We start from the raw sequence: 24,968 nt of genomic DNA on the forward strand, positions 1-24,968 counted from the left end.
AGTGGATCGAATACGACAATAATGTGTGAAAAAGATCATGGTGCAAGGGTGGTGAAGCTCAACAAATGGTCGCAAAGCCAGGGTTGACGCCTCGAAAGGTTATGCTGTGTGTTTGGTGGGATTGGAAAGGAATCATCCACTATGAGCTGCTCCAGCCTGCTTGAACGATTGATTCTACACTTTACTGTCAACTAATGAGATTGAAGCAAGCTATCGAAAAAAAACGGCCAGAACTGATCAGCAGAAAGGGCGTCGTCTTCCATCAGGACAACGCTAGGCCATACACATCTTTGATGACTCGGCAAAAACTGAGAGAGCTTGGCTGGGAAGTTTTGATGCATCCACCATATAGCCCTGACCTTGCACCATGGTAGTCCGTTGTTTCCGTCAATGCAGAACTCCCATAATGGAGTAAAGTTGGCTTCAAGAGAAGCCTATGAAAATTACTTGTCGCAGTTTTTCGCCGAGAAACCACAAAAGTTTTACACTGATGGAATAATGTCTCTAGAAGAAAAATGGTAAAAGGTGGTCGACCAAAATGGTACATATTTGGTTTAATAAAGTTCATTATAAATATAAAAAAAAATTAGTTGAAGTTTGATTAGAAATACGAAAAGACTTTTTCGACTACCTAATATTTTTTGGTACTGCTATTTTCGTATTCGCAACTGCACTTATATATCAGTTCGACATAACATTTACGAAAAGTCATAAACAAAAACAAAACAAAAACAAAAACAAAAAAAGAAAACAATGAAAAATGAATTAAAAATTAAATGTTTGAGTTAATTCAGCGAAGTGATGGGGAACAAAAGTTCAATTTTGACGCGGATTGGCATAAACAAGTCTGCTAGTCAATTTATGCCCCAAACTCATGTCCATGTAGTCAAATAATTTCTAATATGAAGCTATAGCAAAATTTTTAATCGAAATGTTTTGATTGCTGGTACGTGGAAAACGCCAAAATTTACATAATGGAAAGCCGTAAAATAAGTGCGAATGTGCAGCACCCTTTCAATGTATATTTTTGTTAATAAGCGATTGACCTGAATTAGAATATGTAGACATACATACATACGTACATTTTTACTGCTATGAAAAGTGGTTATAAAAAAATGTAATGTAAAGTAAAATTTCTGTTTCTGTTTGGACTTTAGAGCTGCCCCGTTTAGTGAATTACTTTAGAATCTACGCCGCCACTCCACTTAAAATCTATTCCAATTTACCAACCCCGACATCAGGTCAAATAACAAAAATTTTACTTCAAAAAAAATATGCATCTTTTTTGCCTTATCTTAATATTTCATATAAGTAATTTTGACCGGCGTCCGCCATAGCGGAATGGGTTGGTGCGCGACTACCATTCGGTAGTGTCCAGGTTCTTGCATGACACACCAAATGATTGAAAAATTTTAGTCTAATAGCGGTTGCCTCTCTGTTAAAAAGGGAAGAACAAAACATACCGAACCACGCTATCGTAGGGTCGTGTTGGCGTTGCGAATGTGGCAAACATTGAAATTGGCCGCTTCCACTTTTGTCATAACTTTTACATTTTCTGTCCTCTTAGGCGCTGTTTGGGCGCTCTTAGGATTGACATATTTGTAATGAAAATGCCGTTTACTTTAACACTTATAATTATTTCTATAGAAAGTTTCTCAATTGAAAATAATGAATAAAAATGACAAAATCTCAATAAAAAAAAAACATAACGCGAACAGACGGAATATATGTAAGTAACTTTCGAAGAATATCCAGGCATGGTTAGTTTTAATCGCTTTTCTAGGGCGTTTTTTTTGGCAATAACTGTAAAACACCCTAGCAAACAGATTTTTCGTTTATAGCTCGAAAACGCATCTTGGGAAAAATAACTGAAATTGAACAAAGGGAAACTTTTAGCCTAAAAACACTTTTTCATGTAAGCTGGTGTAATTTTCGAAAGAGGCTTCATTTTTTTTTAAATAATCTTTTTTTTTTGTGAAAAAGAAAAATTAAATTTTCTTTTTGGGAAAAAGAAAAAAAGTTTATGAAAACTGCTTTTCCTTGCTTGTCTGGTGAAAGGAAATAAATCTGGCCCTATGCATCCATTTTTGAGTAAAAATAAAATATCCTCTGGCATTCTCAGCAAAGAAATCATGACATTTGCGCCCCACCCAATGACAAACAACTGCATCTGTATATAAAATAGTGTTAGGCATACAGACATGCAGATATACAAAGCAGATAGAACACATACGCACTGGCAAAGGCGCTGGTAAATTAATAACCTTTTAATTTGAAATTAAAGAAATGCTGGAACGCGTTGGCTTTTCAGAAAAACATGATTTTCAAAAACAAAAACCTACGGCAATGGCAATCGAAATTTACGCAGGACCCAGAATATAAAATACAGCTGGCATTAAAGAGGTCATGAGTCATTCGCAAAAAGCAGCTACACGTCATTTGGTAATTACAATAAATAAGTATGTTCGCACATATGTATGTATGCATGTATGGAACACACAACCAGCGGAAATAACAGAATGAAATTCTCACACTCTATTTTTTGCATTTTTTTATTTGCGTTTACTTTTGCAGTTTTTTTTAACTTCCGCTATTTGATGAAATGTTGTTTTAAATTTACGATTGCATGCTTAGATATTCACGAAGATTACCAGTAAAATGTAATTAATTACAAATAAGAAAGAAATTGAGTATTTGGCGTTGGCATTATGGTGAGTTTACTACTTAGAAAAATGCATAATTAAATATTAATTATAAAAATATAATGCCGGCAACTAGAAAAATTTACAAAAAATAAAAAAAAGGATCCATCAAAAATAAAATTAAGGATAGAATAGAATAGAATAGAATAGAATAGAATAGAATAGAATAGAATAGAATAGAATAGAATAGAATAGAATAGAATAGAATAGAATAGAATAGAATAGAATAGAATTAAATGCAAAGTGTAACGCGGCTCAGTTTTATCGGAAAATTAAAATTCAAACTTTTTGGAAAGCTCTTTTCACGTGCTAACACGTGTTTGATTAATTTTTGTTTGCTTTTAGTCGCTCGTGAGTTATAGCGTCGCAAACATGGAGCAAAATAAAGAGAAAATACGGCATATTTTTCAGTACTACTACGATAAAGGCAAAAATGCATCTCATGCTGCCAATAAAATTTGTGCAGTTTATGGACCCGATACAGTTTCCATTTCCACCGCACAACGATGGTTTCAACGTTTTCGTTCTGGGGCAGAGGTGATCGAAGAGGCGCCACGGTCCGGAAGGCCTGTCGTCAAAAATTGCGATAAAATCGCTGAATTGATCGTAAGAGACCGGCATAGTAGCAGCCGTAACATCGGCCAAGAGCTGGGCATAAGTCATCAAACCGTTATAAACCATTTGAAGAAGCTTGGATTCAAAAAGAAGCTCGGTGTATGGGTGCCACACGACTTGACGCAAAAAAACATTTTTGCCCGTATGGATGCATGCGAATCGCTTCTGAATCGCAACAAAATCGACCCGTTTTTGAAGCGGAGGGTGACTGGCGATGAAAAGTGGGTCACTTACGACAACGTGAAGCGCAAACGGTCGTGGTCGAAAAGCGGTGAAGCTGCCCAGACGGTGGCCAAGCCTGGATTGACGGACAGGAAGGTTCTTCTGTGTGTTTGGTGGGATTGGCAGGGAATCATCCACTATGAGCTGCTCCCCTATGGCCAAACGCTCAATTCGGACCTGTACTGCCAACAACTGGACCGCTTGAATGCAGCACTCATGCAGAAGAGGCCATCTTTGATCAACAGAGGCCGAATTGTCTTCCATCAGGACAACCCCAGGCCACACACATCGTTGGTGACGCGCCAGAAGCTCCGGGAGCTCGGATGGGAGGTTCTTTTGCATCCACCGTATAGTCCGGATCTCGCACCAAGTGATTACCACCTATTTCTGTCCATGGCGAACGAGCTTGGTAGTCGGAAGTTGTCCTCAAGAGAGTCCTGTGAAAATTGGCTCTCCGAGTTTTTTGACAATAGGGAAGCGAGCTTCTATGAGAGGGGCATTATGAAGTTGGCATCTCGTTGGGAACTCGTCATCGAACAAAACGGCGCATATTTGACTCAAATCGCATTATTATAACCAATTTTATGAACAATTGAAAATTCAATAAAAATACCGCAAGACTTTTTTGCCAACCTATATTTGCTTATCTGAAAATGGTGATATATTACAAACTGACCAAGAAATCTTACAAAAATGGCGACAACATTTTGACAATCTTCTAAATAATAAGCATCAAGAAGAGCATTCACCTTGGGGGCCTATAGCTACAGCTGAAAACATCATCCCTCCACCAGAATTTGACGAAATTATCGTGGCCCTCGAAATGGAAAGGCAAGCGGCGAAGACTCTATAGCGGCTGAACTTCTGAAAGAAGGTGGTGAGGAGTTACATAAGTGCCTCCACCATTTAATAAGAGACGTACGGGAAAAAGAATCCATACCATCTGATTGGCTAGCATGCATAATTTTTCCAGTACACAAAAAAGGCGATAAGAGAGTATGCGATAATTATCGTGGTATCTCACTGCCGTGTTAAGCGCCTACAAGCTCTTTACAAATGGTCTCTATGAACGAATCAACGAATATGCTGAAAGAATAATTGAAAACTACCAATGCGGATTTCGTAGAGGCAAGTCTACAATCGACCAATGTTTTGTTCTTAGCCAAATGTTTGAAAAACACTATGAATACGGGCTAGATATTCACTGCCTGTTCATTGATTTCAAACAAGCCTTCGACAGTGTTAAAAGAGATAGGATCCAGCACATATTGCTTATTCTTGGAATACCTGCCAAACTAATAAGGCTCGTTAGCGCAACGCTCACAAATACACAAGCAAAAGTGATCATTCAAGGGAAGCTCACAGAGTCGTTCCCTATTGAAACAGGTGTAAAACAAGGTGCTCAACTGCTAGGCATTTACTCAAGCTTTTCTCCCAGTTTAGGGTGTGTGTGTGTGTATTGATGCTGTCCTATAATGGAATGATGGATGCTGGAAGGATTCAGCTTTATAAGAATCGGTTTTAATAGCTGAAATGCACTCGGAGATTTGTTATTGTCTATCGAAGCGCTACTGCTATTAGAGAAAATGCGTATTATTTCGCTAAAGCAGTATTTCGGACTGATTTTTTACTGACTGTTTGCATGAATTGGAATATAACTCGAAACGTTATGGGAATCCAATTATGAAACTTTTAGGCATTATTGGTCATGATCTGATTAATGAAATATAATAAGAAAAACATCTGAGAGGGAGTGGTTTTCATCAAAAATTATTGTACAAAAAAAAAAAAATTGTTCAAAATTCAGGAAAAGAGCGTATGAGAGGTGGTGCTTTTCAAAAATTACAAAAAAAAAAAATTATAAAATTTTGAACTACTTTTTTTTAATTATTTATTTGTTTTGTACAAAACTTTATGAAATTTTTTTAAAGCATATTTTATATTGAATTAAAAACAATTGAAAACATTGAATAAGTTTTAGGTTAGGTGCGCAACTAAGTTCGCGCTGTTTGTCAATAGATGCCGCCAGCAGTGTGTGCTAGTCGATCCTAACATAACCTAAACGCCATAAACCAAGCTTAGACATATGGTAAACAAACTGCTTCGAGACATTAGTGATTTTGTTTTAGTTTCATTTACTTTTGGTTTTGTGAAAATGTTTGATTTTGTGCCGAATATTCGTCATTTGCGGGAAGTGTTGATTTCTCTTTCATTCGAAAAAAAAAACGGCGGCTGAGCGAGAGCTACAAAAAGTTTATGGAGATCCTGCTTTAAGTGAAACAACGTGCCGAGATTGGTTCCGTCGCTTAAAAGACGATGATTTTAATGTTGACGACAGTCCGCGAGAAGGAAGGCCAGAAACCTTCGAAGACGCTGATTTGGAGGCATTGCTCAATGAGGATAGGTGTCAAACGCAAGAAGAGCTTGCTTCAGTATTAGAAGTTACCCGATAATCCATTTCCAAGCGATTGCATGCTTTGGGAATGATTCAGAAACAGGGGACTTGGGTTCCTTATGAGTTGAAATCAAGGGATGTTGAACATCGTTTTTTCGCCTGCGAACAACTGCTCCAGCGACTAAAAAGAAAGGGTTTTCTTCATCTCATCGTGACGTGATTCATTACAGCAATCCAAAGAAACTAAAGTCATGGGGACTGCCCGGTCATGCTTTTACGTCGTCGCCTCTGCCAAATATTCACGCTACGAAGGTAATGCTATGTATTATTTGGTGAGACCAAGTTGGTGTTATTTATTATGAACTGTTGAAACCAAGCGAAACCATCACTGGGGATCGGTAGCGACTTCAATTAATACAATTGAGCCGAGCACTACGCGAGAAGCGGCCGCAATACGCGGAGAGGCATGAAAAATTGATTCTACAGCATGAAAACGCTCGGCCTCACGTTGCCAAACCCATTAAAACCTACCTGGAAACACTGAAATGGGAAATCCTACCCCACCCGCCATATTCTCCAGATATTGCGCCCTCCGATTATCACCTGTTCCGATCGATGGCGCATGGTCTAGCTGACCAGCAGTTCCATTCATATAAAGACATCAAAGAATGGAAAAATGGAGACATCCGTGGATAGCCTCAAAAGATGAACAGTTTTACCGCAACGGTATACGAGATCTACCAGGAAAAAGGGGAAATAGTAGGAGCCAGCGATGGGCAATACTTTCAATGATTCACTTGTAACCATTTTTTCAGAATAAAGTTGCATTTTCATCAAACAAAAAAAAAAAAAAAGAACAGCGAGAACTTAGTTGCGCACCTAATCGTTTGTTTCCAAATTTTTTTAAATTTTATTTCTACTATACTAAGCCTAAAACTGAGCCCTCTTTCAGAAAAATTTACAACAACTTCCAAAATACTTGGATCACTTGACATGGAAGCGCTCATATGTTTTAAAAGTACGATTTTATAAACATTCTTAAAATTTTGTTTTAAAAATAGGATTCATTAAAAAATTTTCCAATTTTGTGTTTTGGAGGGTACAAAATATTTATGTTAAGTTTAATCCCTTTGGATGAGCTGTTGCATTATCTGAAATTAGAATTTTTTTTATTTTCGAGTTTTCATTTTTGTATTCAACAGCTGCAGCCAATCGCTTATTACTTCTCGAGTCATCTATGCTCTTTAATTAGATTTCCAATTTGCTGGCAGTTCTTAGGCAGGTGATAGGAACCCGTTTTCACAAAGACCGAGGATGGCCTGCTTTATCTATAACCAAAGCAACTATACTCCCCAATGGAGTTGAAGGATTCATTAAAAAATTTTCCAATTTTGTGTTTTGGAGGGTACAAAATATTTATGTTAAGTTTAATCCCTTTGGATGAGCTGTTGCATTATCTGAAATTAGAATTTTTTTTATTTTCGAGTTTTCATTTTTGTATTCAACAGCTGCAGCCAATCGCTTATTACTTCTCGAGTCATCTATGCTCTTTAATTAGATTTCCAATTTGCTGGCAGTTCTTAGGCAGGTGATAGGAACCCGTTTTCACAAAGACCGAGGATGGCCTGCTTTATCTATAACCAAAGCAACTATACTCCCCAATGGAGTTGAAGTATCGAAAATACGATTAATGACTTGAAAAATTCGTAAAAACAAAATAATAAGACACTTTTTCAGTTCATCACATTGACATTTTTATTATATCCACTTGAATATTGTAAGCATAAACTCTGCTATTTGTATCTGTTATAAATTTGTCGAAAACTCATCAGGCACCACGTTCATAGTTTTAATTACATTTCTTCTGCACATTAAGCCTTCGACTTGTTTAAATTAAAATCTACCTCTGAATTTGGTATTAAAAATATTTCTTTTTGCCGCCTTACTGTGCTGGGTACCAGCAAGAAAAGTAATTCATAAAAAAAATAAAAAAAGATAAATTAAATTATTATTATGTAAAAAACAAACTAATTATGAAAATTCAACCAATTTATTATATAAATTCTGTCCTCCTATAAGCTTGGATCATCTCTGATCAAAAGATTTATAAACAATTCTGCCTAAAACTAAAGGAGGATTAACTGCCTTGTGAAACCAGAACCTTTTTGCAAGCTTACAAAACTCTACATAAAGGAAGTTATCAGCAACTGGAAAGACATGGAATTCCTAAGGCACCGGAACAAAAGTCTAGGATAGACACAGGGAAAACAAAAAAATGTATCTTGCCTACTAGAAAAGCATCAAATAGGCTCCGAACCCAGGATAGAGAGAACTTTCGAACCCTCACTGGTTATCATTTCAGGAAACTGGGATCAGTATAGTCTTGGTTATCATTTCAGGAAACTGGGATCAGCCGTTTTTGCGAACTGGAGAATGGAACGGCAGAGCAAACCTCTGCGAATGCGTAGCACTTCCAACCCAAATCAATTGAAAGCCTTTAAATACGCTCGCGGTCAACAACATTACATCATATTAGAAGATGTAACGCATTATGGCTTATTAAAACGAATTCCTGCGTATATTGCTGAATACAAAATGAAGGCAATCAATTTCTCGCTTAATGGCAAATTTTTGAACGCAAAAAAGTAAAAGGGAGAAGTGCTGTTACTTTGTCTGCGGCACAGTTTATTGCACAAAAAGTAGAAACGATGCCATATATTTAAAAAAAAAATGTATTTGAGTTAAGAGCGGAGTAGATTTTGAGTTAAGCAAGGTAGTGGAGTTTATTCTAAAATTATTCAAAAATCACAGCAAATCTACTCCGTTCAGAGTAAAGTCCCAAGGCTTTTTTCCAGCCATATTTGCATAACGTAAAATTTGTGAGCCTTTCCGGCATGCGGAAAACATTAAAAAAAAATAGGTTATTGGAATTTTTTCTGAGAGACTTTTGATTTGATATTTTTATAGAAAAATGAATGTGAAATCTGCGTGCAAGAAATTTGTCCGACCATTGAAGATTGAAGGTTATAAAGATTGGGCATAATGAGGAGTTTTACTGCTTGTAATCAAAGTCAGCCGAAAAGCCGTACAACCAAATCTCGCCTTTTACTTATACATACACAACTATAACAAGTTTACACACACACACTTATACTTGTTTATTCTGACACACAATTGCGTTCTAAAATTGAACCATACTCCTATTTTTGACAGAAACTATTTCGACTTTTTAGTTGTTCCTGTAAAACTTACCCAACAGCAGCAATTTTATATCCTTGGCTGCCTGTATGCCATCCTCTTTGAGATTCCTTTCAATCAGGCGACTTCTGGCGGCTGCTGCCCTCTCCTCGGCAGACTGTGCGCAGCCCATGGTGCGTATTGCTTCCACGCAAAACGTTTTGAAGGTCGTTTAAATCGGCCGTGAGCGGCCGAATTCACAGCAAAACAGGAAAATTTCAATGCAAATGCAGATATTGCACGATTTATTTGCAAATTAGTAGCGAGCGCCTAAAAACACACTTCACTGCAGCAAATGGTTGCTAAGCAGTTATTTTTATTATTTTTTTATTTATTTATATTTTCTGTTTTTGCGCTGGTGAGTGTTATGAAGTAGGGGCCAATGGTGTGCGCGATTAGGGAGATACAACAACGCCGTGCATCATTCAAATATTTCACGGTTTGCTCGATTTTCCTTGTTTATACAAATAACAGAAATTTTCAAAACATCCTATTCACTTTTGTTAATTCGCACTAAATAAATTGAGTTTATTTGATTTTTTTTTGTGGTCAAATCGCTGACAGCATTTTGCTTTATTAGCTGCGATACGAATACCGTCGTTTCTCAGCGCTGCAATTGTTGATAAATAAACGAATTTGTATGTGGAAATAGATTCTGTGCCAACATTTATGCTGTACACGAACCACCGTGAGTGCGCAGGAATTTTTCCAGCAGACGCCTGAGAAAAAATTATTTTTCTACCGATATTTTCGAAATCGAAATGGGCAGCGGGAGGCAAGAATGCTGCTCGGATGGAGGGGGCGAAGTTGTGTGTATGACGTGTGTGGGATTTTATGGGAATTGCGTTTGTATGTATGTATACGTGTGTGAGGTTGCGTATGTGTTGGAACACACAGCGGATATTGAGAATACTTCTGTATATGGGAGGAAAAGGCAAAAATGAGTATGAGCACAAACAAACTGTGCCACATTTCCTACACTTAAGGCTAGCTACAGTCGTTTTCTGGAATTTCGGGAACACCAAAGTGGAAGTCCTACTCTATATTCAAAGAATTTTAGCTTGTTTTGGAATTTCCAGGTTTTTGCCTTCTCTCTTTTGTATCAATTAGGCACACAAATGGTTTTTCATAAGTAAATGAGCTTGTAATCAAACGACTTCTCTGCCGTGTGCTTCCGTTTCACAGACGGGCGCGTTTTCTACCACCACGACACATTAAGCGCCAATGCAATGCAACAGCTACTTTTGAGCCGAGAAAAGAAAAAATCAATTGCATTGCATGCCTACCGTGCTGGCTGGCCATTCCTTTCAGCCTGAAGGTTACTCCAGGCATAGACTGTGGCGTGCACAGGGGTGCTTCTGTGAAGAGAGCGCACTCGCTCGACAAGTTGCCGTGCAACCGTGCACTAATTACGGTACATGCGAAAGAACATACGGCCGAATAATAAGTAAGTAAACGAATGGCATTGTAGATACTCGTACTTCGTGGCAGGCGTTGCAAGGCGCGCGGAGAGCACACTTACACACATACAAACAAGCAACTATGTGTTTGTGTATATGAACTTGGAAACACACTTGTTATGCTTTGCTTTTGCTTTGGAAGTCCTCTCCTTTTGGACAATTCTTCGTACGTAAATACATACATACGTACATATGTATGCATGTGAAACACTTGTTCATGCGGCACTCCTCACACGAAACGGCTGGCTGGATGATAAGTGAGTGTTAAAGTTGGTACTTTAAAGGAAAATGGTAGGAGCGCAACTGCGAGCGGGCATGGGAGTAGGCCACGACCACGAATACAAAAAATGGATGTGTGGAAAGAGTGAATGGAGTGGCGGTGTGGGAAGGCGAGTACTCGTACTACGTCTACAAATAGGTATACGAGCGTATTGGGTAGGCAGCTGGGTATTTTAGGTGTTTGGGTGGCACTGAGCGCTTGATGAAGCACAGCATTTCGTGCTCCAGCAGCACAACGGCACTGTATAATTTGCACAAATTATGAATCACTCGAACATATCGCGTATAGAGAAATTCAAATATAAGTACTGTTACTTTTTCACGCTAAACATATAAATTATAAGCACATAAGCACCCACACATACACATTCAAATAATAATATTGTTACTATTAATTTTTGTTTAATTTCTTTCATAAAAAAATTTAGCTTCACACGCACACGTCGCATTTACTGCACAAGTATGGCAAAATATGGAGGAGCATTGAAAACCCGAAAATGCTGCATCAAAGGACATCACAGCACAGCTCAACCCTCACAGAAATCATATTTTTCTCTCTACTATCACGTATGAAACATCTGTGTATCACGCCAGTTAAACAATAATTCTATATTTTTTGGTGATTTATGCAAACCCACTTTTTAAATAAAAAAATCGTGTTTTCTTTGCAAAATTCACAAATTTTTTCACATAACTGCTTTTTTCACAGATTTTTTATCATCAACACACACGCTTTACAGTAAATTGACAGCGAGCGATTGACCGAGAATGTGAAAATTTTATATTTCGTTAAACGACAGCGTTGGCGACGGCGACGACTACGACGACAACGATGAACAGTAGCAGCAGCAGCAAGAGTAGCACTTGTGCGGAGCCGCCCTATTCGACGTCGGACAACACTTTACAGTCAAGTTGAAAAATTCTCTAAAGGCTCGCAGGCAAGCTGGTTAGCTGACTGACTGGCTGGTTAACAGTGCGTATACGAAACATCAATACGAGTACGTACATACATGCATGCCTACTCGGCATGTGCGTGTAAGAAGAGCGCATGAACGAAACGAAGGAAACGAAAGCTGACGTGCAAACGAAGAGCTGTGAATTTGTAATGAGTAAATGTACACAAAAGCCGAGAAAAAAAGTTTGCACCAACATTTCCACAATTTCCTATTACTCAATGGAAATTCACTACAACACAAAACTTTAGTACTACAACAAGCACATACACATACACAACACGTAGTATGGTATATGTACTGGTCGTACTAGCATATACAATAGCATGGCGTTGGTGAAGAGCGAAGGAAAGCACTTGAATAGCAATGAATCGTATCGGAATACACACACACACTGAAACAAGCGTTCGCCTTATAAACACTCATCTACTGCAACTATGTAGATGTGTGGCTGAGAGATGTTTAACAGCTGCCACTTTTCTTGTTGGTTGAGTAGATATTAAACAACGGCCGATCGGCAGTCTGTTTGCTCAAAAGGTTGGCGCTGGAAAATTGGAAATTCGAAAACGGAAAGCCAAAAATCGAACAACAACTTCAACAGAGTGGGAAGTTCATTGTTAACTATAGGTAGAAAAATATATTTATGCGTCGAATATGAGCACTTTTCCGTAAAAAAATTGAAGTTGTGTGGAGATAAGAAAATCAGAAATCATTGTCATCATTGCGCTGAAAGAATCCTGTTGATTTCTTCTTCACATACTCACTTCAGTCAATTAGTGATCCGACCTGCAAGCCAGTGCAATACCGGGAAATATCTTCTATTTTGAACAAAATAAATATTTTCTACTACACTGAAAAAATAAAATAATAAAATAAATATTTTCCACTAGTATAGCTAGGACTAAATGAAGATTTGACAATTTATTTGTTTCTTATTTAATTTTAATGTTTTTGTTTTATGGAAAATATACAAATGCTTGACATTTTTTTATATGAAAACAAAAAACAACTGGCAACGCTAAGGAAAAAGATTTTCAAAAATCAACGCGATTTTCAGGCACTTCAAACTTGCACTTTATTATAAAAAAAATTCAATGGACTTTAAAATTGTACACCCGAAATAGTTCCAAAAAATCTGATTTTTAAGGGTGAAATTTTAATGAAAAAATGTTGAGCTAAAAAAGAAATATTTTCTCGGTAGATGGCTGTAGTGATCGATAATCACGTAAAGTATCGATCAAACAATTTAATGTTTATGCTCGTTGTCAAGGTGACATTTCACACTAAGAAAAAATCTTTTATTTTTATTTTTTTGTTGGGAGTTACAGGGTGTTAACAATGGAAGTCAACAAAGAGAAAATTCGGTACATTTTACAGTTTTTCTTTGATAAAGGCGAAAATGCAAACCAGGCTGCTGAAATTGTAAAAGGTGTTTGTGCTGCCGATGCTGTAACAGCTAATTACGAGCAATTTTAGTTTCGTCGATTCTGTTAAGGCATTTTTGATGTTAAAGATGCACCTCACACGCCCGTCGCCGATAATGTCGATAAAATCACAGAAATAAATACTATATCGTTACTATATCTAAGATACATATATAAACAGAATTTTGTGAAATTTTTATTTGAAAATTTCGAAAACTCAGCCGTTGGTACCTCATCTTCCTTGACGTCTCAAAAAAAAATGCTCTTGCCGTGGACAGCATAACTCATTATTGGTTCATCTAAAATCAAAAAGCCAAACGGATTTCGTTAGTCCTCGTTGTTGTACGAAGGAAACAAAAAAAAAAATTAAAATTTGAATTTTTGACAGACTTTGAACCAAAAAACACATTTTTTAGTGAAATTTTCGACATACATTGGCTTAAAAAAATAGTTGTAATTACAAAAAAATCGCTTCATAACTTTTCGATATATGGTGTCCACCGACTTAAAAAATGTTTTGAGATAAATACGTATACCTGCGAAGCGCTCAACTGACGTGGCCTAATGGGCGGAACTTCTGAAGTGTCTATCTCTTAGAATTTTACTCGGATCGACTTAAAATTTTAGGAGAGTATTTTAAACATACTGTACTATTTAATGATACAAAAAAAATTCGATTTTTTGAAATTTTCAAACCCGCCTAACCCCTTAAGAAAGAATTTTTTTTTTAAATCATAATTTATAGGTTTCTTATTTTCTAAGTAAAATTGAAGTTACAAATAGAAAATTTTAAATCCATTGATAATTCATTATGTAGTCTATTTCACAGTTCAAATTTCTACATATATACAAATGAAGCAATTTTGTATAAAAAACCTCACAAATACGAGTACAAAGGTTTTTAAGGCGGAGTAAAAACAAAACTTTTTATAGATATTCATTATATCGAGGTTTAAATATAAAAAGTGATATTTTTGTATTAAAAAGTCACTTTTAAAAAGCATACACCTGGTAAACTATGGACTAGAATTTCATGAATATATGTAGTTTGAATCCAGTTGAGGAGGCATGCAGAAATGCGTCGACCTCTACTCAGGGCGAATCAGTAATAGCAATCACTGCTCTGGCTGATAGCCACATAACTTGCTAATAAGTATTGTTACTTTTTTTTCGAGGCTATTTTCGCCATCAATATGACTCGAAAGTTTTCAAGTTTTATTTAGAAACAAATATAAATAAAAAACAAATGATTTTGATTGATGGAAATCTTTATTTTGACCTTTATACGCTCCATTGCTTATTTGTCTGTATACGGCAGCCGTCTGGTTCACTAGTGTCAAATACATCAATCACAAATACAAGGCCATTTGCATTAATTATAAATTCTTGATAGGGTGATTAATTTTGTGCCACCCTCTTTATATATGTAAGTAGTACATCCTTTGAGCATCTTGCATTTTGTTGTTGTTCCACAAATGGCGGGACCTACAGTTTTTCTCCACCTCCGAACGGCAGATGGTTCTTTATGAGGAGCTTTTTCATGACAGAAATACATTGGCAAGTTTGCCATTTCCTGCGGAGGAGTGACCTCTATTATAAAAAAAACTTTTCTATCATTTGATATTTGATTTGGGTTTCGAACGAATGGTAATCACGCCAAAGCCATTCGCCTACTGTGGCAGGAGAAACAATAATTGAAAACTTTAAAGTCATGCTCCTCGATACATGGTTTGGAATACTTTTGGAACAAGACGTGCTTCTGGATTATCTTTCATATTTTTTAAATCAATTTCTTTTGATTTCAAACTCCCTGCACTTGAGTCTATGGTTTGACATGAGTTTGAAGTGTTTGGTTTAGATTGGCTTCCTTCAACTTGTGCCATAGAATCGGTTAGATATTGTGTACTCACTTGACTTTATTTTAACGACTTCGATCGATCGGCTTAGGTTTACGGAGACTTGTTTTCTTGTACTATGCGAATAAGAATATCTCAAACTAACATCTTTCTACATGCACGAATTTCTTCTTCAAAAACTTAAAAAAAATGCAATATGAAATTGGTAAAGTCTGCTGAGCACTCAGGCGGCCAGGAGTCAGATATGATTGAGGCATCTAGCGACAAGTTAACATTTTGTTTATAAGCCAATAATTTTTTTCGCGCCAAAGCAAATCTACTGTATTTTTTATTTAGAATTCTTTATTTTAAGAAGTGCCTTTCGAAAGGCTTTTCTATGACTACATACACATCATTTTTATACACATTTTTATCACATAAGACATGTGAACACAGGTTGGCAGCTCTAAATCGGCTGGTATTTAGTGGTTTCAAGGTATTGCGAGAGATTAATAGTCACGATGGTGGTGTAGTACTCGCTGAGAGTTCAATGGTCACCGATGACTTGCACAGTTCGTGCTCTTACGAAGGCGCATGCGCAGTATAGCATACACTCCCAGCTGGAAAAGTGGATGCTCAGTGCAGGTTGTGTACCTCACACAATGGGCATTTGTACAACTGTAACATATGGAGACATGTACCGCTAACATTTCTACATACATATACACAAGTGCGTAAGAGCACGCACGATTAACGACGAGGCGGTTGGTTCCCATCGCATGACGCTTTGTTTGAGGAAAATGGTTGGTTAATTGGGTTGCGTACTAAAATGCACAGCACACAGAATATTTTTATTTTCTTTTACTATTTTACTGCTTAACCAGCATAGCGTTATTATGTATGTATGTATATGTATTTTTTTTTAATTTTGCTTAATTTAATTTTTGCATGCAGAGCATATTGTACGAGTACTACTTTTTGGCGAATGTTGCGAACATTGTAAATAATGGACAGTCCATCTGTCTGTGCGTCAGTCAGAGAGCACGAACGGTAGCTGGACAATTTATCATTTAGTTGAATATTCATTTATTTGGACCAACAATGATCAGTGGCCCTTGTGCCCTTCAACTCACTATGTAATCTGTGACTGTGTGCGTGCATGCGCTTGTTCGTTATGAAGCTTCGAAAGGAAGTCCTTATTGTTTTTATTATTTTTATTTTTGTTTTATTCAGGCCATTTGCCGTAATTTAACTAATGCCTCGAATAGCTGCACCGAGCGGAACATTTCACGTATTGCTCCCATTACGAGACTTACTACTTTACTTATTCGTGAGTGCCAATGTGGCGTCAACCTTGCTGCCGCTACGCCTTTCGTTTCGCTGTGATTGATTTGGTTCTGCTGGTCCATGCCATGCAATGCAATGCTTGCTGACAGCGCCGATTTGTACCTACTAACATTTGACTTGAAAGTGGGACTGTAAAGTATTTGTTTCGTATACTCGTTTATGGGTGGAGAGTGACGTGGGAGGTATGTTTTTTATTTGCAACTCTGTCTACATGTGATTTAAGTTGCGAAATCTTCGGAGGTTAACGGAAGATGTTATAAAAAAAAGCTACAATCATAATACGGAGAGTGGGGCAAGAATAGCTGTGAATCAAAGGTGACGAGGAAGCTCAACTATTGTGAATCAAAAGAAGGAACACTAATTACAATGTGCGACAAAATGGCAAAAAAAGACAAGAACGCGTTCAGAAGAGATCGTGAGTCCAATGGAAGATGACAAACGAGGTGGCAGGCCGACGACGTCCACTGTTGAAAACATAAACAAAGTGAAGGAAAAGTAGATCAATAAACGCAAATCAACCAGTAAAGAGAATTTGAAAATTGCTTATGGGTCCTTTCAGGTCATTGTAGGTAATGATTTGGGTTTGCGACGGGTTGCTGTAAAGTTGGTTCTAAACGACCTGAAATTCATTCAAAAAGGGACCGCGTTGATATCGTCAATACATGATTTCCAAGGCTGCATTCGACTCAACATTCATTAAGCGTATCTAAACATCAGGTGAGTGAGTGTAGACCTACGAATGAATGAAAAAAAAACAACCACACCATTATCAGTCAAAAAAGAAAGCGATACTTTTTATGGATTAAAACCAGAACTAGAAAGCCAGATAGTTAATAAGGCCTATCATTTGGGCGTTATGAGAGGTTTGCGTGAAACAATTCGGCAAAAAAGAAGAGATTTATGAGAAAACAGCTCATGATTAGCGCACCGTCGCACAGTGCCATCATTAGCCGTGGATTTTTCACCAAGAACGAACCATCTATCATCCACTGAATTCACTTGATATGGAGCTTTGCGATTTTTTCCGTTTGATCAAGTCAGAAAACCACAATGAGCAATGCGTTTTAACAGCCGAAGGAAGTAATGAATGTAATATTGGCTATACCGAAAATAGAGTTCCAGAAATGTTTCCTGATGGGTCCATAAATTCGTTGCAGATGTTGGGGAGTAGTTCGAAAGCGATAATGCCATTTTTGAGGAATAAACTTGTGCTTTGAATTTTCTTATTTCGGGAACTTTTGATCAAGGTGATATTTGATGTTTCGTTCGCCTGCAAGTATACAACTCTCAACAGCCAGTTGTGTTAATTGTTTATTATTTCATTGCATACTGCATAACTCTCAACCGTTTTATGAAATAATTCATTGAGAATCTATGAAAGTTAATGACTCTGTACTCATTTTCTTAGTTAATATTTTCTTAGCGAATGCTTGGATATTTCTTTTAAATTTTTTATATTTTTTCTTTTTAATTTTATATTATATTATTTTTACTCTATATTTTTTATTAATTTTATGTTGTATTTTATTCTATATTTTATTTTATGTTTTTTTTTTCGTTTTGCAAAAGAAACTGATTCCCGTCCAAAAGTGTAATGGTTTTGTGAAAGTTTGGGATTAAATTAGCGCCTAAAAAAATCTCAGCACGTTCATTTTTTTAATCTTTGTACAACTTTTTGATTTTGAATTCTGAAAATTTAATATCGGATTTGTAATCAGCGAACCCAAAAACCTACAGTAGAAATTTTTATGAGCACGATATTTTATTTTACATATATAGAGAAAATACGTTACACCGTCAAGGTAAAATTTATCAAAAATCAACGATAGTTTTGAGTCACTTCAAGCTTGCTATTTTAATGGGCTATAAAACTGCTTACTCGAATTTTTCTTACAAACTCAGACTAAAAAAGGTTGCAACTTTGATTTAAATGAGAATTTTTTATAAAAACTTAAAGAAAATTAAAAAAAGCAAAAGAAAAAATTGTCAAAACTCATGAAAATATAATATTACGCTTAAAATTTGCTGACCACAGGTCTAAAATTTACTGCGTACCCGGTTTTTACATACATATATATATAATTGGCGCGTACACCCTTTTTGGGTGTTTGGCCGAGCTCCTCCTATTTGTGGCGTCCGACTTGATGTTGTTCCCCAAATGGAGGAGCCTACAGTTTCAAGCCGACTCCGAACGGCAGATATTTTTTTATGAGGAGCGTTTTAGCTATTAGATAAACATTTTTCTTCATTTTGCTCTTTCACCGAGATTCGAACCTACGTTTTCTCTGGATTCCGAATGGTAGTCACGCACCAACCCATTCGGCTACGGCGGCCGCATACATAAGTACATACATGGTTATTAATGTGTAAGTTGAAGTCTCTAGCACTTCAAGCAAATGAAACAAATAAAAAAAAAAACACGTGTTTTTGGGTGTTCTCCAATTTTCTCACAAAAATTCTGATGTGCGACCAGTTTCACATCAAAAACAACCATGTACACCTGTGACTTTCAAAACCCACTAAACCTCATCGCAAGTATGGAGGTGGTAAAATACATACATCCATAGATACACACCAAATTACCTTGGACATTTTTCAAATTTTCTCACAAAATCTTATTGACAATCTGATTTTATCTACATATTTGGCCAAATTTTTCGTTATCATACGGTTTGATATCGATAAACCGTATGTTGACAGATAACAAAGAGTCAAGAGCAAACAACAAACTCAATAAGCAATAATCAAAAACCGTACTCTTACATGCTCTCATTTCCCCATGTCTGAATGCATAAATTGCGGAATATTGTTCCATTAACTATGAAGCACTTTTTTTCTAATCTAATAAACAACAAATGCCGACAAACGAGTGTACTAATACATAAGTAGAAATGCGCATATGTGAGTGTGGATATGTTGAATTCGCAAAGTCTGCAATGACGATCAACAATTGACTTACATACTTCAAATGGCGAGTATGCGCTTGAAGAGCAACAAATCCATTTAAATTCGAACAGTGTAGTTGAGAATTTTGTTGTAGTATTTTATTAAATTTTTGTTTTCTGTTTTTAATTTCTTACTAAATTGATTTAGCGAATAACAAAAGTCAAACTGCCAGCCAAAGCTGCTGTCGATGGCGATGATGAGTGACAACAACAAAAACAACTGCAATAAAGAAACGGTAATAACAACTGCAATGCAATCAAGTGTAGAATTGACATCTCAGTGCCGCAGCAGCGTTTAACTGCCGTGGTGGACATGATTGTATGCACGAGCAGATTCATTGTGTTGGCTCTGAGCGGTCAAGTGCGCGAAGGGTTGAAAATGTATTTTGTATATGCGTACAATTGATGCCATGACTACTTGACTTTTTCAATTAATTTCTACTGGCTGATTTTTAGTTTTTTGTTTTTACAGTTGTACTATATACATGCATATGTATGTATGTATGTATGTAAATACACAACTACATTTCTAGTTCATTTATTTATTTATTTCGTGTCATCAGTTAGACTATGTTTTTATTTAGTTGATCTTTGGCTTGCTAAATTAGCAATTTGAGTGTTTGTAGCTACTATCGTGGCACAGTTAGACACGGCATTGTATATTGATAAAACAAAAAAAAAGAATTATGTTTAATATTTATGCAAACTTGAGGTAATTTAATAAAAAGCCAGGGATCTATCAAATGCGCGTCCGTAAATATGAAATTGAATATAATAGAAAATGTGAAATATTAATAAAAAAAATAAAAAATGCAATAAAATCAGTTTAGGTTCAAATGGTTGTCACTCATTTCAGTTTCGCACAAATATCTGCAGGGTGCTCCATATAAAAAATTTAAAATTATAAACAACACAATACAAATCAATTTTTTCCTACATATTATTGATTTATACGAAAGAACAAACCTTACCATCCCATCATTTATGGAACAAGATTTTAATTATGTGACTGCCACAACTGACTACATAGTAGCGCTTCTTGTTAACCCAGTTTAGCAAGACCTTGGGGACGGTTTCTGGCTTAGCGGCTTAAATTGTTAAATGATTGTTTATATAAATTCGTCCATTCATGGGATCCTACAAGAAAGTCTACCGGCGTCAAAGCGCAGCTCCGAGGTGGCTTCGGCTGAATATGCGATTACCGAACTAGGCGTGCAAAAGATCGATTGTTGTGGTATGGGCTGTGTAGCATAAAAAATGAAATTAACTGGGGAAACTATAATTTAACAAGGTGGTACAAGCACAAGCATTATTTTACAAATGAAATAAAATTACTTAAACAATTTTTTTTTTGTTGTACATTATGAGTTTTCCATCAGTTCAAAATCTATTTTTCTACAGATGCATTGGCCTTTTTTGAGTGCCGTCGGAAAGTGCGATTTTAACTTCTTTTCAAAAAACGCCCTCTTATACTACACAACAATGACTATGGAAATACTAAAAGTTTATAATATTTCCCCAACGTTGCTCAAGAGCAAAGCGATTCGTTTCATTGCACGGATATGACAGTGACTTTCTGTCGCAATTTCCAGCATTAACGAGCTGTCACTGTCAAAATAATATACTATTAAAGAAAAAACAAAAACACTATACGAACCACCCTGCAAATTCTAAATAGTCATCCGCATGGCCGCAATCAAACAACTTCAAAAAGTAATGGGCGATGTTTAATTGCAATCAAAAGAAGTGCCACTGCAGCGTTTCGTAATAGACAAATATAAATTTATCACAACATATTAACTTTTAAAGGTAAATCGAAGTCGAAGAAGGCCAAGGTGGGTCTGGGTGTGGGCAACAAGAGCGTGCCGCTAGGCTTTTATTATTACCTTGAAAATGGTAACCCGATCACATGATGTAGAACTGTTGGACGGCCGCACAAAAACCCACTCTTTTGGCACATCGATGACACCAACACCTGTCTGGAGGGTTCGAAAAATCGAGTTAAAAGCAGATTATGTTTCGCGTCGGCGATTCAACGAAGTGCATGCCCTGGTTAAATTTTTTTTGATGAAAAAAGAGGTTTTAACGTACGCATGCTGTCATGTGATAGGTTTTTGCTAAGCTTATTAATCGTCAAATCAAATATTATTATTCACTCTTGCGACTTCTGAACAAAATATTTAATTTAGTCGTTCCCCATGTGATAACTTTTCCTTCATTATGCCCTGCATACACTCCCACAATTCATTCAATATTTTAGCAAACGGCAAAACAATTGCGCACTGCGCCGAAAACTATGCTAAAAAAACGAGCGTATCCGTGTGAAGAGTTGAGTTTTCATTGGTATGACAGTAGCACTCACACAATGAACAGTTATGTCACGCTCTTTTGTACATGCACTTACGTACACACACACACACCTACTTATATCATCTAATGCATACATAGAATCGATGTGAGTGTGAGATATGAAAAAAAAGTTAAATAATTTCCAATGAGTTGTAGTGACGACTGGAAGTTCCGAGAAAAGTGAGCTGGTAATGTAAACTTTCCATAGGAAATGGAAATGGAATAGAGAGAGTGAGAGAGAAAGAGAGAGACAGAGGTAGTAAAAGAGAAGCCTCTTGTTTTAGTTGTAGACACAGTTTTGTTTGTGTTGGCAATGTCACACAGGATATGGTTTTGCTCTTCTTCTTGTTTAGAATTTTGTTGGCAAGTGTGTTCAAGTGACACACTCAATTTGATAATCGCTATAACTGTAAATACATACATTCACAATGATAATTTGGCAAAGGTCCACACGAAATGTGGTAATGATCAAAAGGAGGGTAAGAAAGATAGTTTTTGAAAAATTTAGTATCATGTAGCCTGCTTTGAAAAAAACGTTTAAAGGGGGCGGATAGAGGAATGTATCCCCATCTCAAAACTGAAAACCGCACCTTCCGGAGGATTATAGTTTTTAAGTAATTTAATGTTAAAATTGTGTAGTTTAGCGAAAAGTTGGTGTTGCCATACACCTGAAATAAAGTTCATATGCAGAGATGTTCAGTGTAGGGTTGATTGTAAATCTGCAGTATTTTTTGCTGTCATTTAAAATTGAGAAACATTTTTGAAAATATAAACATACAAAATTGCAGTAAGAAATTTAAAATAAAAACAGTGCGATTGTCTGGATTATGTTATGCACGTATTTAACTCATCGAAGCTTAAAAACACTGATATTAAAGGTATCGCAAAAAAGAATAAAGTAATTAAAAACCAACAATTACGGTTTATAAGTATATTGTATTGCTTCGATCAGTTTTACAAACGGGTCTTCATGCTTTTTATTATATAAACAGATTTTCTCCACAAAAATTCGATTATCATATCTGCAAAACAAATAGAGTAGTTGTAGTTGTCTTTATTAAAAAACTAGTTTCCAGTCAAAAAAAAATAGCCCTCATCAATCCAACTTCGGTTACGCAATGCACAGTATTGAACCCAAAATTAAAACGTCATATCGTCCCCTTTCTGTGTAAGGCTCGTAACTTAATTTTTTTCGAAATTGAGGTGAAAAACACTCCTTAGCACGCCTGTTACGTAAAACAAAACATACAATGTTCATAATGATTATAGAAATTTTTTCAGAGCGTTTCGATTTTTCTCGTATCTACATGTTTATTAACACTAAACTGAAATACCTCATTTTTGTTTTAATTTGCAGGCATCCGGCAACACTATACTGTTGTCATTCCAATCTTCTTCTTATTCGCGTTTAAAAGTGGAAAAGGAAAGCGATTATATGGATAAATCCATTTGCATTTCATTTTAATGAAAATAATTCGAATGCAAAAGTAAGTAAAATATATAGTGTAATGTGCCAAATTATAGTGAAGTTCCCGAGGGCACTTTGAATAATTACGAAACTATTATTTCCCAATACTTTGGAGTTATAAAGATTGTTGCTTAACACCTCCCTAATATCTCTAGCAAGTTTCATTAATTAAGACATTATAGTTTGCCAAAAATTGCCCAAGTTTGCATTGCGAATCCCAGCCGATAGTTTAGTTGGTATGCTTCTTCGTCAATTGGTTATTTTGCACTTTGTTTTTAAAAAATTAAACTAACATAGGAATACTATAATTTAGCAAGGTGGCTCAAGCACAAGTATCATTTTTCAAGTTTATTAAACTATTTTTTCTTTTTTTTGGTATTTATCAGTTTTTTGGGACCACCAATTCAAAATCGACTCTTCTGCAGATGCATTGGCTTACGTTTTTTAAGTGACAATCGACGCATATCCATCTGTAGGGACTTAAACTGATTAAAAATTATAAATTAGAGCGGACAAAAAGCAGCATTTTCCATTTGGATTACTCGGTTTATAGTACCTGGCGGCCGCCTTAGCCGAATGGTTTGGTGCGTGATTACCGTTCGGAATTCACAGAGAGAACGTTGGTTCGAATCTCGGTGAAACACGAAAATTCAGAAAGAAAAACATGTTCCTAATAGCGGTCGCCCCTCGGCAGGCAATGACAAACCTCCGAGTCTATTTCTGTCATGAAAAAGCTCCTCATTAAAATATCTGCCGTTCGGAGTCGGCTTGAAACTGTAGGTCCCTCCATTTGTCTAACAACATCAAGACGCACACCCCAAATATATTTTGCAAATTCTAACGAGGGAAAATTATGTGGCCTGGTTTTTGTATATTAGTTGATTTTTTCTGAAGGGTGGTTAAGTTTCAAGGGCCGGTGTTGATTTTGAATAAAATAAATTTTTTTTAGGAAATTATTGTCATTTCTCTTTATTATGATAATATTGGTATGGCTCAATTACGTATGGAACAAAATATCGGCCAAATGGCAGCCGCGGCCTCGGCGGCACACCTCCGATAGTCCAAATTTTCGATGACGGTGAGGCATAATTGAGGTTCTATGCCGTTAATGTGTGGAATTATCTCATCCTTTAGCTCTTGAATTGTGGCTGGCTTATCGACGTACACCTTTTCTTTCAAATAACCTCAAAGAAAGAAGTCCAACGTTGTCGTTGGCATTTAGGTATGGTTCACATTCAACACTGGCCCTTGAAATTTAACCATCCTTTATTTAAATTTCTTAGTGGCCACCTGGAATTAAACCAAGGAAGCACTTTGCTCTAACAAATTAATTCGTTTTACCCCAAAAAAAAAAACAACAACAATTGTGCATTGGTGATATGAAGAAAATACGCACCACCGTTGATCAGAAATCAACGAAAATTATTTCCAACGAGCACTTTACGATTCGAAAATTTAATGGAAAAATTCTGTACTAATTTTTTTTTTTTTTTTTATTAAAAATTTGGAAACTTTGATGAAAATTTATCGAATTGTTGAATGAACCATATTTTTTAAAAAATTTATATTATTAAAACAAAGAAAAGTAGTCGAATCTGGTGAAAATATCGCGTTTCAAATTAGCTGCACTTCCGTAGCCGAGATGCAGGCTATCGGACGGATCACAGGCTGTGGGTGGTAAAATGTCTTCACATATGGAGATTAGCTGCGAGTAAGTTTTTCCTAACCAAAAAGCAG

General features: G+C 36.4%; 1 protein-coding gene across 3 annotated transcripts in view; it reads right to left on the reverse strand.

The window, feature by feature from the left end:
- LOC129243452 (G protein alpha o subunit) overlaps positions 1–24,968 on the reverse strand; it is a 110,949-nt gene that overhangs the window by 70,514 nt on the left and 15,467 nt on the right. The window contains exon 1 of one of the 3 annotated variants that reach the window (XM_054880490.1): positions 9,187–9,771. The exons of the other annotated variants lie outside the window; for them this stretch is intronic. Within the exon in view, the coding sequence (XP_054736465.1) occupies positions 9,187–9,304 (118 nt within the window). The 5' untranslated portion in view covers positions 9,305–9,771. Of the gene's footprint in view, positions 1–9,186; positions 9,772–24,968 lie in introns of those variants that run through there. 3 annotated transcript variants of the gene reach the window in all.

Source organism: Anastrepha obliqua, chromosome 4 (genome assembly GCF_027943255.1).
Source record: "Anastrepha obliqua isolate idAnaObli1 chromosome 4, idAnaObli1_1.0, whole genome shotgun sequence".
NCBI lineage: Eukaryota > Metazoa > Arthropoda > Insecta > Diptera > Tephritidae > Anastrepha > Anastrepha obliqua.